The sequence below is a fragment of the Rousettus aegyptiacus genome, unplaced genomic scaffold (assembly GCF_014176215.1).
Source record: "Rousettus aegyptiacus isolate mRouAeg1 unplaced genomic scaffold, mRouAeg1.p scaffold_m13_p_6, whole genome shotgun sequence".
NCBI lineage: Eukaryota > Metazoa > Chordata > Mammalia > Chiroptera > Pteropodidae > Rousettus > Rousettus aegyptiacus.
This window is the reverse complement of record NW_023416309.1, coordinates 51092168-51107333: the sequence shown is the minus strand read 5'-3', so window position 1 is coordinate 51107333 and position 15166 is coordinate 51092168. Positions and strand designations below refer to the sequence as shown.

The 15166-nt window shown below is 42.7% G+C and overlaps 1 protein-coding gene across 2 annotated transcripts in view; it reads left to right on the top strand.

Moving 5' to 3' along the window:
* The window catches only part of HSPA12A (heat shock protein family A (Hsp70) member 12A), a 130424-nt gene that overhangs the window by 934 nt on the left and 114324 nt on the right, over nt 1–15166 (top strand). For both annotated transcript variants that reach the window (XM_016142495.2, XM_016142499.2), the window contains exon 2: nt 12159–12246. In XM_016142495.2, coding sequence (XP_015997981.1) covers nt 12159–12246 — 88 coding nt within the window. The remainder of the gene's footprint in view (nt 1–12158; nt 12247–15166) is intronic.

Genomic DNA, 15166 nt, shown 5'->3' with positions numbered 1-15166 from the left:
TCCTGCCCTTTTAAATCCAAACTGTCTGCTTGGCTTCATTGCACCTGCCAGGTGTCGCATACAGTCATGAAACGTGCCCCCTCTGCTCTAGATACTTCTGCTGCAGACGTGGGTGGCGAGGCACAGTTGTTCTTATTCTACTCTTGCCTGTTTGTGTTCCTGACCTAAGCAGATCACTTAAAGCATCTATGCCACACTTTGCTCATCTGGAAAACGTGATCAATCCTGCCCTCCTCTGCCTGCTTCACTGGTCACATAGGATAAAATGAGAAAGTGAGAAATCACTTTGAAGCAAGATAGTTATTTTCAACAGATGTATTAGAATAAAAGGAGAAAGTGTCAGGAGAGTTACATGAAATTCACTGGTGATAGAGTAGGGAGGCTGGAGAAAGCAAGGCGGGGAAATCTCTGAGACTGGATAAAAAGCCAAACAGACACATACCTTTACACTGATGGGTACAGGATAGTTAACGTTTACAGCTCATAGATAGAGTGTGTGGGCAACGAGATAACAATGTGGTCTTGTGCTCTGGTGAAGGCAGTTGTGCCTTCCAGGGGCATGGAAAAGAAGATTACTCTGACATTTCAGAGGTATTTTATCTTAGATGCATAAAGACAATAGACAATTTCAAAGGCAAAGATTGACCTTCATCAAGGATGCTACAGGCCTAGGACGGACTACCCACCATGACCTGCTTTTAATTAGGAAAGTTTACATTCAGTGTCTGGGTTGCCAGGTTTAGTATGTGGCCCCCTTTTTTGGTCCACACTATAAATACCGTTTTAGGGACCAAGACATACACCTTCTGAACTCACTGTTTTCTCCAAATCTCTAATGGAAAGGAAGGTCTCACTTTGTGATAGATCATCATGAACCTGCTTTATCCTTCTTGCTAGATGGACATCCCTTGGTGGTAGGGGCCGAGTCTGAGTCATTCTTACATCCACCCAGAGCCTGGGCTCCACAGGGACGGAGAATGTGCCCTGCTGAATAGTGCTGAATGACCCTTTGTACAGAAGAAGCCCGTTGCTTCTGTTGCTTCCTTCCCACCTTCGTGCCTTTCCTCGCATCGCCCTGCATGGAAGGCGCCCCCCTCTCTGGTACACCCACCTTTTAATGTCCAGTTAAGTCTGACTTCTTTAAAGAGGCCATACTCCACACTCCAGCCGTCCTCACCCAGCCCTCCCTTTCTTCTGAACTCCTTCCTCACATGGAGCTTGGGCCACAAAGTTAAGCCCTCAGGGATGTCTTGATTCATTTAACATTTTAATGGAAGATTGGAGGTGTCCCGGGCTGGGACCACCCTGTCTCAGTGTCTCCTCTCTGTAATGCATTTGCTGTTAAGTTACATAAGGACGGAGACTTGCTGTGTCTTCTTCACCTTTGCATCCCCAGCATCAGTATGTTACTTGACAGGATAGATGCTCGGTAAATATTTGTTGAATGAATGCATGGAGTTGATACGTAATAAATGTTTAATACTTAACGGTCAAATGTTTTGGAGTTGGGTGACTAATGAGTATATCTGATGGCTGGAGCAAAGGGTTTATTTTTAAGAATAATAAGAAATAAGGATGGAAAAGTCATCTGAGGGGAGGCTGTAGAGGAACTGGAATACTATTCCGTAAGAGCGAGAAGCAATTCCAAATTTCTGAGTACAGGGCAGGCAAAATGAAAATGGTGTTTTAGGAAGTTGATTGGCAGCAGTGGGTAGGCTTGATGGGCATGGGTTATACAAAAAGCAGGAGGCCCAGGTAGAAAATACTATAGATGTAAGGCCCTAAACAATAATGGTAGCAACAGAAAGCGAAGAATGAGAGAGATGATAGGAAGGAAGGATGAAAATCACTATGAGTGGTTGGATGTGAGGTTGGGGAACCAAAGATGGACTCCACTGAGGACAGCTTGTAGAATTCTGTTAACAGTTGACAGAAATGGGATAAATGAGAGTGATATGGTTTTGCCGGTGGGAAAGGATGCATTTGATTTTAGCTTGAGTTGAATAAGAATAGAAGAATCGTCTGGAAGGACAAGGGATCTTGTCCTCTTGAACTAAGGACCTAACTGGGTAGTCAAGAAGGGGAGGGAAAGGAAGAGAAGGAAAGGGAAAGGAAAGGTTCAGGAGATAGAGAAAATTCTGGAACATATCCAGGGAGAGAGGGTAGGACTGTACTCCCCTTCTTTAGAAAAGAAGGGATGTGAGAAAGAGGACACAGCCATGACAGTTAGCTTCTCATTGGAAGAGATGTGTGGTGTGGGACAAGGATCATTTGAGAATTACAAAACCTAGGTCAGACTCCCAGCTGTCCCCAAGGTCTTCTAGGACCTATTCAATAAAGTGAGGGAGGTGAACTCGATCAGTGTTCCCTAACCTTTTTGCATGTGAAGACTCTTTTAACAAAAGTTTGAGGACCCCTGCCCTAGCCCTGTAATAGTGGTTGTATGGAGTGGCTGTGAATTCAGCAGTATGTCTAGAGGCATTTGTATTTCATTCAAGGAAACTGTACGTATGACAAAGAATATGTTTTATGGGTAGGCAGTTATTCAGGTTTGGGAGTGTGTTTGGTGTACATAGGAAATCGTGGGACCCTTGCCCACAGTCCACAGGTGTCTTGGGGACCTTGATTGAGAGCCAATGAACTGGGTCTCTCTTAGATCTCTTCTACTTTGTAGCTCTGATTAGGATAAAATATTAGGACATATTCATATATTACTATCAGCTAATGGAAGACTCTTCATAGAGGAAATTAACCATTCTTCCATCTGCATTTCAAATACAATTTCTAAACTATGCCAGACATTTCCTAAATGAATGAGGATAAAGAAAAATGTACTTGTTCACTTCTCCTTAATCCTTTCTGACACCTTTGTATGAATTGGAACTCGTTTGCCATGACTCTACTATTCAGAAGTGATGATGTAGATGTTATTCTGGGGTTGCTATCGAGTGCTTGTTAATCCTTCTTTCCTGCATCTGCCATCTGTGTTGACTATCATTTTTCATAGGGAACTAATGAACGTGAGTGCAGGTGTCTTTGATCAGAGAATCATGCGACTCGGAGACAGAATAGATGGAAAGGTTGTCTTTTCCTCATCTAGAAAAAGGGAATGATGTTACCTTCACCCAGTTGTCGTCAATGAGAAATATGAGCCGAGCTAATTGCAATATATAAATAGCTGCAAATTAAATGCCATTAATAAAAGTAGGACTAGTGAAACTTTTTTTCGTAACTTGATTTTTCCTTGTTGTTGTTGTTGTTGTTACTAATTCCCCTGGCAGTAATCATTACCACTGTGGTAACAGCAGCAAAAACCACAGAGCAGCTATCTTTGATGGGAGCACTTTTATGTGCCTGGGGCTCTCCTTCTATCATTTCACTGAATCTGCAAAACAGCCACAAAAGACAGCGATTGGCCCAAAGTTAGATAGTTAACAACTAGTGGAGATGGAATTTGGACTCAGGTCCGGCTGACTGCAATGCCCATGTGTTTCCCACAGTGCTCTGCTGCGTCTCAGATCTAGAACTCTCTGAGTCATGGCTGCTTTTGCTAGCCTCTTGCCTATTCTCTGCCAGTTGAGTTGCTTGCATTGAGGGCTCAGAGAAAGGAACCTGGGTAAGTGGTATTACTCTCCTGATCACTTGTTCTCAGTCCAGGCTGCACATTAGAACCACCTGGGATTCTTTTAGATTCTACTGGAACCTAAGCACCATTAGAATTCAAGCACCACAGAGAAGAGGACTATCTATTTTATTCATTGCTATTGTATTGAAAAATACCGATGCCTGGGCTCTTCCCCAGACCTACTAAATTGGAATCTCTAGGCATGGGGCCCGAGCATAAGTATTTTTTATATATGATATTAATGAACAGCCAAGGTTGAAAGCACTACTCTAAAAGATTTCTTCATGGATCATGTCAGAAAGAGAAAGGGGGAAGCTTTACCCAGGAATGGTTTGAAAATAGGTGTGGCCAGGGTGGCCCCAAAGTATTGAGTTTTGGAGTCAGACCCCATGGATTCAAGTCCTAGTTCTTCCAGTTCCCAGCTGTGTGATCTTGTACAACTTACTTAACCTCTCTGAGTCCTTTTCCTCATTGGTGAACATTTTCTATTTCATAGGATTGCTGTGAGATTAAACATCCATGAAACGTCTTTCTGCTGTGCCCAACACACAGTAAATGGTGAAATTATTACCGAAGAAATTAAAGAAAAAGAAAATGTAGCATTTTTCACAGCTTTACAGTATTTGTTTGAAAGCCTTTATTTAGCTTTGTATAGGAATTCCGATGGAACGGAATTAAATGATAGGGGAAGTTCCACTCTCTCTCTCCTTTTAAGACAATATTAGTGACATTTTGAAGTAATAAAACCTTCTAGTAATCTTTCACTTTTATTTTAACCTTTACCATTTGTGCAAATTGTAAAGTTGATGTGTTATTTCTCTCTTGCTTCCTAAATAAAGCAGAAAGCCGGAGCCCTGGTTATAAAGTGAGTGCTGAAAGCCGGCATCCTGTCAAGGGCTGTTTTAGATTTAGCCTGCCGGTCATTTGTTCAAAGGGTTTTGACACTGAGGACCAAAAGTTACTGTTGGAGATGCTACTGCTGGCAGTTTAATTGGTATTTTTCAGGATATAGACATACAATTTCTATATAGGCAGAATGAAACTGGAAATAGGGCTATTACCCAGTGAGTTCAGACAGTAAAGAGAAAAGAGAAAAATCGGGCAAAAGAAATTCTTTAAGCAAGCTATTTTGCCATTTTTAAATAGGTAATTTTTTAACTTTATAGAAGTAGGTACACTTAAGAGTATTTTTGTGACATAATTATGGGGCTAATAAAGCAAAATGAATACATATAAAATATCCTACAACAACCAGGGTTTTTAAATTGTACTTCCTTTCTTAATATAAAAGTAGCAAAATAAAAACAGTAATTGTGTTTATTGTGAATGAAGTAAATGTTAAACATATTTTCCACGTAGGGGGCAGTAAAGAAGAAAGGGAGAAAGAATCCCAGTTAAGGGGACTAGTTAGATGGTTGGTTTAACAAGTTAGGCCTAAAAATGTTTTCTCTGTTACTGGTGCAAATATTGATTTGGTTCATCCCCTGGCCCCCGAGAGGTGTGTGTGCCTACATATTTTGTTGTTGCACTTGAATAAGAGCTAATAAATTGTTTGACTTCTATAATTAAACTTAAGAACCCGATTGAAGGGGATTTTAGCGTCCCTGAAAAATGTACTTTAAGTTAATCTGTTTAAGAGGAATTATCTATTTCTTATTAGCAAAATGAAAAGGCCGTCTCTGCCTTTATCACCAGTGGTTTGATTTCTATAGTCCTGGTCATGAATCTTATGGTAGTGTTACACTTTCAAAAAATTATTCAGGGGACTTAAAAAAAACTCATTGTCTTTGTTATTGGCAAATTACAGGGTTGTTTTTCGTTGTTATTGTTTTCTCTTTTTTTCATCTTTGATTTGCTTTTTATGGACCCTGTTTAAAAAGTTTGAGCATTTTAGTGTTTTGAATATTGAAAAAAAAAAAAACACTAGTCACAGACACAGACGAGAATTATTTCTTGAAGAATCATGTTTTGGGAGAGTAAAATCCCAAGGATTTTTAGTGAATAAAAGCATTCTAGGCAAATTTCTCAATGTTGATTTAATTTAACTGCATCTCTTTCATATATGACAGTTATATAAATTATCATCATTGGAGCCCTATGTACTTACAAGATTATTTAGGGCGACACTCATGAATGAATCTCTAGCGCCATTCTAATGTGTTAGATTAAATTTTTGTTCAGTTTTTTAAAAAATACACAAAATTGTATGTTAGCAAGGGAAAATGGTTCCTGTTTTTAATTAAATAATACAATTATACTTTGTGATTGTGCATTTAACACTTAGGTAGATATTGTAGAAATAAAAGTAATAGTAATCATCTGAATCAGTTTCTCAGAAAAATAATGTTTCTGTTAGTATTTAAGAGATATAGTAAGGATGAAAAGACTAAAATGTTATTTCTAAAGTGGAAATTTGAATACATTACTAACGATGCCTGTTTTTGGCTTGGGCTACATTCGGCATGACTGTTTTGAGTGCTGCAGTGTGCGGGTAGGAAGGAGAGGCTCGTGTCGGAGGATCTAACACAGTAGTACTCAGACAAATGAGGAGTTGATGTATATTAGGATGATTTTGTGTGGTGGCATTCTCACTTGAAAGAAATCATTGAGGTAAAAGCGAGGTTTGGAATAGAAGCAGCGAGGTGGCTGCTGTGATCGCCTTTTATTTTCGTATGCTAGAGGTATGGCCAGAGGAAGCGACGTGAGTGATCCAGGGTCTACTGTCTCCCCCTGCCCTTGTTGGGACTTGCAAAACTCCTTGAAGGAGCTGCCCTTGCAATAGCTACTGTGAGACCATTGTAAAATTAGAGTTGATTTGTGAACAATCAAGTGCTTTAAAAAATCCCTGAGCTATTCTAGTTAACCCATCTTTCCCAAAGTTCATGGCCAAATATTTGCCCTCTAGTCAGATAACCTTTAAGGGGGATTTGAAAATAGAGAAGATTATGAAACAAACTCAGGAGACGGCATTTCACAGGGAAGAGACGTCTCAGTTAACTTTAGACATCTGTCTCTTCTAAAGAATTTTTCTACCTCTAAAATTTAAAAAAGTGTTCCTGTTTGAAAGACATAGTACCAGATTTCTTTTCGATGTAAAATTATTCCATGCCAACACTTGTTGGAATTTTTATTGACTTGTGGATTTGACCTTTGGTGCCTAATCGTAGATATTTTCTTTTCTTTATAGCCAAGCTGACAGGATATAAGGGAAAAATAAAGTTTCTGTGCTGACGTTGAAAATACAAAATCAAGGACTGTCTTTTGTAGAGTAAGAATCAAAGACTATGTTTTGTAGAGTAAGAACAAAAACATAACTCTTATTTTAAAGTATGCTATTTGAAATAAGTAAAATGTATTTATCAGTTTATAAGCTTTAGAATGAATATTGTCCTATTTATCATCATTTATTATTTTACTGAAAATATAGCTATTTTGAATTCTTAACTAAGAGCATTACAAGAAAGATATTATCTCCTCAATAATAATTTTTTCTGCATACTTTTCATCAACCTCCTGGAAAATTAGTTATCTTTTTTGAGATTATAAATATGCAAAATCAGGAAAGGCAAGCAAAATGAAGAATTCAAAATTACAAGATCTCTTTAATTTATGTTTATAGTAATAGATTTTATCTCCAAGTAGTATTTGTTATGTGAGAACAAAAGGAATCACCAGGTTTTTTTGTTTTTTGTTTTTTTTTCTTTTTAACTAAAAATAACTGTTTTTTACCTTCCCCTGAGTATGTTGTCTGGCTTTGACTCTAACTTACTAGGGGCATGCCTTGAACTTTTCACACTCTTTTTCAAGCTCTAATGCTAAGAAATAAAAGCAGTATCCTCCGTGGCACAAAACTAGGCCCTGGCTAGGGGATCAGAGAACGTCACACAAATATGCCCATATCCTCTGGGGTTAAGGCTCAGCTGTCACGTCAGGATCAGCTCATATGATTACTGTGTTTATGAGAGACTTGCCTTGTTCTCCAAATCCAGACTTTAGGACTGTACACCTCATGCCATCCTATCTCTGTTTTTGACAAAACGTATAGGTACAGTTTTTGAGTTTGTTTGTTTGTTTGTTTATTTATTGTAGGCATCTACAGCTCATCCTTTGGATCAGTCATACATGTGTTCTCCAAGTGCATCTCTTTCACTTGGATATTTTAAAATCAGCTGTAATCTGGAAGGATATGATTGGCAGAACAGGGCTGTGATCCTGTATCAAACAAACAAAAATTGGAACTCTCCTTTGGCTACTTAGTGCTTTCTGACTTTTGAAAGAAGGGAAACTTTGCCGCATGTAATGCTAAGAAGATTGCAGGAAACAAAAAAGTAAAACCAGGCTCTTCGTGGGGGAGGGGAGTGAAGTCTCTGCTTGGATAGCTTCCGTCATGTCTGACTTAGTCATATGAATTGCGGCTGAAATGCTCCTTTATAATGATCCCGTGCATTCCACCAAGGGATAAACTAGTAAGAAGATCTTTTTCTTCCCTTAACCAGTGGTTCTATGTTAATTCAGAAGCTATAAAGCAGAGTTCAAATTGATATTTTCTGACTGGACAGTAAGGACACCTTATATATGGAACACAGACATTTCAACAGGTATTGTTATCCATCAGCCTGATGTTAACTTTTTATTTAAGTATAAAGGATCTTAACGTTTCTGTGTGTTAACTTTTAGTGAGTGACATACATGTCGGTAACAAACTGTAAACACTAAGTAAATAAAGGGCTCAGATTGAAATGTCTGTGACTCTCAACCACATAAGTAAACTTACAAATCCGATTTTGAAGAGTGTTAGCTTTCGCCCTTGAGAACGATCACGTTTTAGCCTAGGGTATCATTCTCACCATTCTGTGCACATTTCATCAGTTAGGTGAGCACGGACGTGGGAATGAGGCCGCATTTTAAAATGCATCGTTATTTTTAGACGCATGCCCAACATCTGGACAAACCCTGTTTAGTATGAAGTTTGGACAAACGTAAATCCAAGTGAATTTCTACCCCGCGTGGTTGGGTGGTTTAAAATGTGCCGCGAAGACCTGCACGAGCCTGCGACGTCCCACTTTGTTGTCTCCGAACCTCGCGGTTCTTTCTAACCAGACCGCTCGCATCGTGCGCCAGTTAACCAGCGGCTGCAAAAGTGAAACCAGTCCTGTGGCCGCTGTCAGATTTCACATTCGTTCCTCCGATGATGTGCTTGTTTGGCTTGTTGTCTCCTCTTCAGATGTTCTTTATTTCCCCCTTCTGGATGGCTAACACCAGCAGCCACTCTCGCCGTCGCTGTGGGAGTTCATACAGAGGACAGGTGGCCTGAGCACCAGGCTCAGGCCAGCCACTCTCTCGCGTCCTCCACCGCAAATGCCACCTTCCCTGTGTGTTCCTGCTTCCCAGAGGGCCTCTGCAAGGGGTTGCGGGGCTCTGGCTTCGGAGGTCCAGACTCTCCTAGTCTTGGCTGCAGGGGCTTAACCCACTTTTTCTCTAGCTTCCCTGTCTGCCTGCCCAGTAGGCAAAGCTGGTAGGAATAACTTTGTGGGCATAGTTACTGTTCATGTGTTTACCGTTATAGAAATCATTTTTATAGATAAGGAAATCATAGAGCCAGGCAGAACTTTTGGGGTCATTTAATTCCACACCCTGATTTTACAGACCAAAAAAAGAGAAAGACCTCCCCATGTAAGCTATGTAAACGTAGACTTCCCTTCCCATTAAAAACAAAACAAAAACCCAAAACAAAAACCTCCAGTTGCTGGTGAAAGGTTGTCAAAATAATTCTTTATATTCAGAAATTAATTTAGTGAGTTTAAATTTAATTTAAACAATTCACTTTGTGGGAAAAATGCCTTTTATTATATACACCATATTTTGGTGTAATATGTGTAATCACCTTAATTGGACATCTGTATATTCTAACAACATTACAAGATTTAAAAATCTAAAATCCAAAATATCTAAATCCTAAGGAAAAAAGTGCTGTACATATTTACAAGTTATGAAACTCGTACCATGGCTTTTTAGAAGGTTTAGATGTAAAAAGTTCTACAGCTTTCTTTAGCTTTATCATTTTAAATGGCCTTTTAATAGCTGAATTATCTGTACTCTCATTCGTCAGATAAGCAGGCAGACATTTTTGCCTGTTTAAAAAAGTGCAATAACAAGCACGTCTCCTGCTTACTTCTTCAGCTATAAAAAAATACTCATGGCTCATCCAGTTGGAAGGTGACTCACCTGAAGCTTTGTTCCCAAATTAGTGATGTTAGTCACGTGGCAGCATCTCATTTAGCAAGTGGTGCTTTCCGCCAATTAAACGGAAAAAAAAAGTCTCTTGCTCTTATTCAGATACGAGCTTAGGCTTTCACCTGTCAAAGGAAAATGAAACCATAACTAACAGCTGTTTATTTCGCTGGCAGTTTCATGCCTATGACAAAGTGATTTTCCCCCAGGTGGGTTACTCCCTCACATTTGGCGTGGCAGTGACTAATAAAGTATTTACGAAAACTGCTTAAGTGTGCGGTCCCTATTCCCACAGTGTGTCACTGCTGCCGCCAAGTGACAGGTCTGAAAAAATCAGCAAATCTTCCACAGTTTAGAGCATCGTGCTTTTCTAAAGCAAGGGCCCTGCTGTCTCCTAGACAAAGATGTCTTCCTGTGTGATGAGAACGAAGACGCTGTCCTAAAGTGCGCTCGACCCAAGTGGGCGTCTCTCTGGGTTCGTGGCTCCTGAGAAGAGAATGGCAGGGGCGACCCAGAAAATATTTCTTTCCCCAAACTATCTGGGTTTAGGGTTGAGGGAGTTTTTTGGTTTCCTTTGGTTCGTTTTCGACAACCTCACACAAAGTCATGCTATGCAACAAGGGAGGGAAATTCTCCCTTGGTCGCACCCAAAACTTGTAACTCGGGAACATGCAAGTCCTTGGGGACGTACGCGAAGACCGTTCTCTCGAGCAGCCTCATTCTTGAACTGGGCTAAGAGCTTTTCAATTGCTGTGACATTTTCAGCCAAGAACGTAGTAGCGGCGGCAGAGCAATGTTTTGCAGGCAATTACTTTATATGATCAATGGAGCAATTCCCCTTCCATAAAGGAACCGAGGCGATCAAGTTAAATCATTAAAGAGAGAAAGAGAGAGCCGGAGAAAGGATTCATCTCATTAGCAGGTGCTGGGGCTACAGGCTCCGAGGCGGCACACAATGTCACTGGCCCTTTAAGACAATGGTTGTGCTCCCTCCGCCACTGCCGCCCCCTCCCCTGTAGCTGTTGACAGGTCTAAACCTCCCTAGCAGCCCATTGTGGCCGCAGTAGGAGGCACCTGCAGAAAATGTGCCAAAACCAGGCAGGGAGCAAGAGCTTTTCAATAAGCTCCGCAGCTGGAGAGGAGAGCAACACTAAACAAGCCGGCGCGGACCAGGCATGTGATGGGAAAAGGGGTCAAAGCCAGACACCTCCTATCGGCTTTCTGAGCACCGTTCGCTTCAATTTGCTGACATCTTCTAGCTGGCTTTTCTCTATTTGCTTAATATGCTGAGGTATTTAGCTTAAAAGCACTAAATGCTCCATCACGATGAGCCGCTCGCTCTCTTTCCCATTTACTGTGATTAAGGACGTTTTCCAGTATTTCCTGTCGCTTTCTGCCCCAAACTCAGATTGCTTCCTTTCCCTTCTCTCTCATGACGAGCCGCAGGCCTCCTCCTCCTCCTCCACATGCCGCCTGCTTGGTTTTACTCATCTTTAATTCAGGGACAAGTAAAACTCTCCAAATTCAGTACGTGCGCTGCCTTCCTAAAGCACACCTCCCAGCTGTTGTGAGCACGAGTCTGGGAGCCACATTGCTTTTCGATTCAGTAAACATTTACCGCGCATCCACTGGGCACCCAGAAATCCGGAGCCGGACAAGGCACAGCTTCCCCCTGTTCAGGATCCAGCCGAGAGGCCAAACAGCTCATATAATTGTGGGCTTGAGGAGTTTGTTTCGCACCCATACCCTTTCCTTTGTAATACTCACAGCCCTTTTGAGAATAAGCGGGGAGTGGAGGTAGAGGGGGACAGAGAGGGACCCGGAATGTGCGGGTGGCATCCTGTCTTTGTTGAGCATGCCTTGGGGAAGCAAGAGGACAGATCCTCAGTTTAACCTCTCCAAGATGAATGACAGATGCTAACCTGGCATAGCTCCCCAATTTTGGCAGCTCTTATTGGCCCTCAATTCCTTACCTTTACACAACGCTTCCCACTTCTCCGATATTTCCATCTGTTTTTTTTTTTTTTTTTTTCCCTCTTAAAGTAGTAAGGCATTACCTCTGTCTTACAGAGACTCAGGGCAGACCACTCTGCCCAGGGCCACCCGGCGAGCAGGTGGTAAGAGCAAAAGCCCACCAGGAACCCGGCCCCTCTGCAGCCCACCTAAACCTTCCTGCCTTCTACCCCGGGCTGCCACTGCTCCCGTCAAGCCGCACAGGCACACGATTTGAGAGCAGCCTGGAAACAGATAGATCAAGTGACATTTTCACAGCAAACCTCTTCCCCCCCCCCACCCCCTACAGATGGAGAGTGTCGGCGTGTACGGCTTCTGTGGGTGTACAGCAAAGAGCAAAATGAAGTGTGATTCGAGGTGGGAAGTAACCGCTTCAGGTAGGAAATGAGCTAATCTGTGTAAGTATCAAACCCACGTCTGAAATGGTCACCCCTGGAACTTCATTCCTTTAGGGAGGGACCAGGTGCTTCTAAAACGGGTACACGTAGACTTGAGCACACGTGAGATATTGGCCGAACCGCTCCAAAACATCAGCTTGTTCACAATGCCAGCAAGTGGTTGCAGATGTGAGCGGAAGCGTATTTCAGAGGTACTGGAGTCAGGGAACAGAGTTACCGCCTACCCACCGACAGTCCAGAATGGCCGCTGCCCACGTTCACAGCCATGTCTCATGGAGGGGACTTGGCATTGGTCTAGCCCTCTCTGCTCTGCTGGGCCTGGGGGCTTGCATGTGTTCGGGCCCACAGCGGGACAGGAAGAGGTGGTCCCTCTGCTCCTCTGGGCTTGTTTATGCTTTAACATGTCTCTCCTTGCAGAGGACTGGTCCTCTTCTTCCTTCTTCCCCAGCGCCCCCCCCCCCCCGCCCCCCCCCCCCCCCCCCCCCCCCCCCCCCCCCCCGATTTCTGGAGAAAACAAGCAGACTATTCATGTAAAAAGAGAAAGAGTGAGCAGGGAGTGGGGGGAGATGCCACCGGCAAACTCCATTGAAAGCCACTGGCTGTTCATTTACATTCACACTTTTAAAAAATGTTAACTAATGATGTTAAATGGTTTGCCAAAGGTCCTGGCAGGTCAGTTGTAGAAGTGTCATTTCTGCCTAATTAGGGCTCTTGTGGCTGCCCGGGGCCTCCCAGTGCAACTGGTGACAAGCCGAGAGCTGACAGCTTCAATTGGTGCCAATAGGAAGGTTGGACTGGTCATGTTTTCCAACTCAGCCAGGTGTTTGCTGAATGGGGGGAGGGGACCTGGTGAGATCTGAGCGCTTCTATGATCCTTTTTCTTTCACTGTTCTCTAGCAAGTCTTTCCCCTTTGCCTGTCTTGTCTTGTGTCAAGGTCAAGAATGGGCTTTGCTAAATCAGCAATTCGGGTTATCTCTGGGAGGTCATTAGCAGTCCGCAGCCCAGATATTTCAAGTGGTCTCAGACTGCAGATGCTAGGTTTTTTTTCTTCCTAAAAAATCAGAGAGTAGGAAAAGAAAAGGAAAGTTTTAGGAGGAAAACAATAGTAGGAAGAAAACAAAACAAAACAGAAAAGACCCAGAAAACTCTGCATAGCCACCAAAGTGTTAAAGTTCTAAGGACATTCATAAATAATAAGAAAATTGCTTGAAGAGAAAACAGCTAAAGCATCCTGATCAATGCTTTAAATATTCTAAAGAATAAAAGACAGAAATGAAAAGAAATCCTATAATGTCCCATTGGCAGTAGAGTACCTAATCATATAGTAGATGCTCAATAAATAATTTATTGTTTGATTTCATTTTTCAGGAGAAAAATTATTGTCTGAGAAACAAAGCAATTGATAGAGACCCTGATACTTCTCATGCTTATTATATTTCTACAGAGCTCTTTGAATTTCTCAGTTGATGTAAAATGCATGCGATGTTAGAGTACCACATGATGGGTTGCTAAGATTAGGTTGTTTTTTGTTTCGACTTAAGCAAAATGCCACCTGTGCTCAGCAACCACGATGCAAAGTGGCATTCCCGTGGCCACGATGAGGATGTCTTTGTCCAGAATTCGGGGATCACAGAACTCCTATCTGTGCCTGAACTGAGCACGCCAGCACTTGAGCACACACAAACACACACATGCGTACCGACCACGTTAGTGGGAATAAGAGGATTATTAGCACGTGAGCGTTTGGGAGCAATGTCGTATTAAAAGGAAAAAGTGAGTGGAAAAAAAGCAATGTTTGTTTTATGAGAATCTAAGATCCGACCCGAAGATGAAAGTTCTGGGAAGGAGGAAGGAGATGAAAGTGACGGGTGTCTGCAACTAAGTTTTCAGCTTTATTTTCCTCACTCGGATGACCCCTCTCCTACCTGCTGCCTCTGTTTTCTCTACTATGGGGCAATGGAAGTTGGGCCAGAAAAACTGATCGTTCCTATCTGTTGACTTTACCAAAGGGGTGTTGAGAAGATTAAGTCGGGCAGCAGGTATAAACCTGGGACGGTACCTGGCACATAGCAGGTGCCCGGTAGCAGTGACTTCTCCTCCCGCTGTCCCAGCCCTTCGTGGTCGGAGAGCACATGCGACTTTGTGGCATCTGGGTATTTATTTTCTCAAGACTCAGGACATTTGCGAACAAAGAGAATTCACAGAATCGGCCGATAGGCCGCGCTCACGAATGATAAGTGAACACATGAATCCAGACAGATTCAAACAGTCGAGTCACCTTGTCTCAGACTTTTCCCTCCAGGGACCTCCTTCGTCACCAGCTTCTCTTAACAGGCGCGCTCTGCCTTTTCGTCCCTCTCTTTCATGCCGCGGGCAGGTTCCTTTTCCTCTGCTCAGCGACCGCTGCTCTCCTGTCCCGTGCTTCCACTTCCAGCAGCGGCGCTGACCCCACCTTGTCCCTGCCTCCCACGTCCGCCTCCACCGCCCAGTCCCGCCCCACAAAGCTGCCACTGCCGCGTGTGGGCCGCGAGGCTGAATAATTGCTGTCTGGCTCTTACGCGCGCTAAGAAATGGCCACCTGCGACTCTCCTTGTGGTTAGGAAGATGAGTACTTAAAAAATCATTCCGGAAGGTGTTATTGGTAAAGAAAACCTTCCGCAGTAACCAAACAAGCCTAGAAAAATAAGCCGATTAGTTATTAAAACTCGAGCAAGTAAACAGGCCTTTGGAGACTTGTGAACAGAGGAAAGAATGCGCGAATTGCAGTGAGTCCTCCGTTTTGTGGCCCTGATACACTGCAGGGCTGTGTGTGATAACTGATCATTACAGTGGTCACCCTGGAGAGATGAAATATGTCGGGCTGGGCATTACCTAAGCCTTCCTGAAAGGCAAATCTGA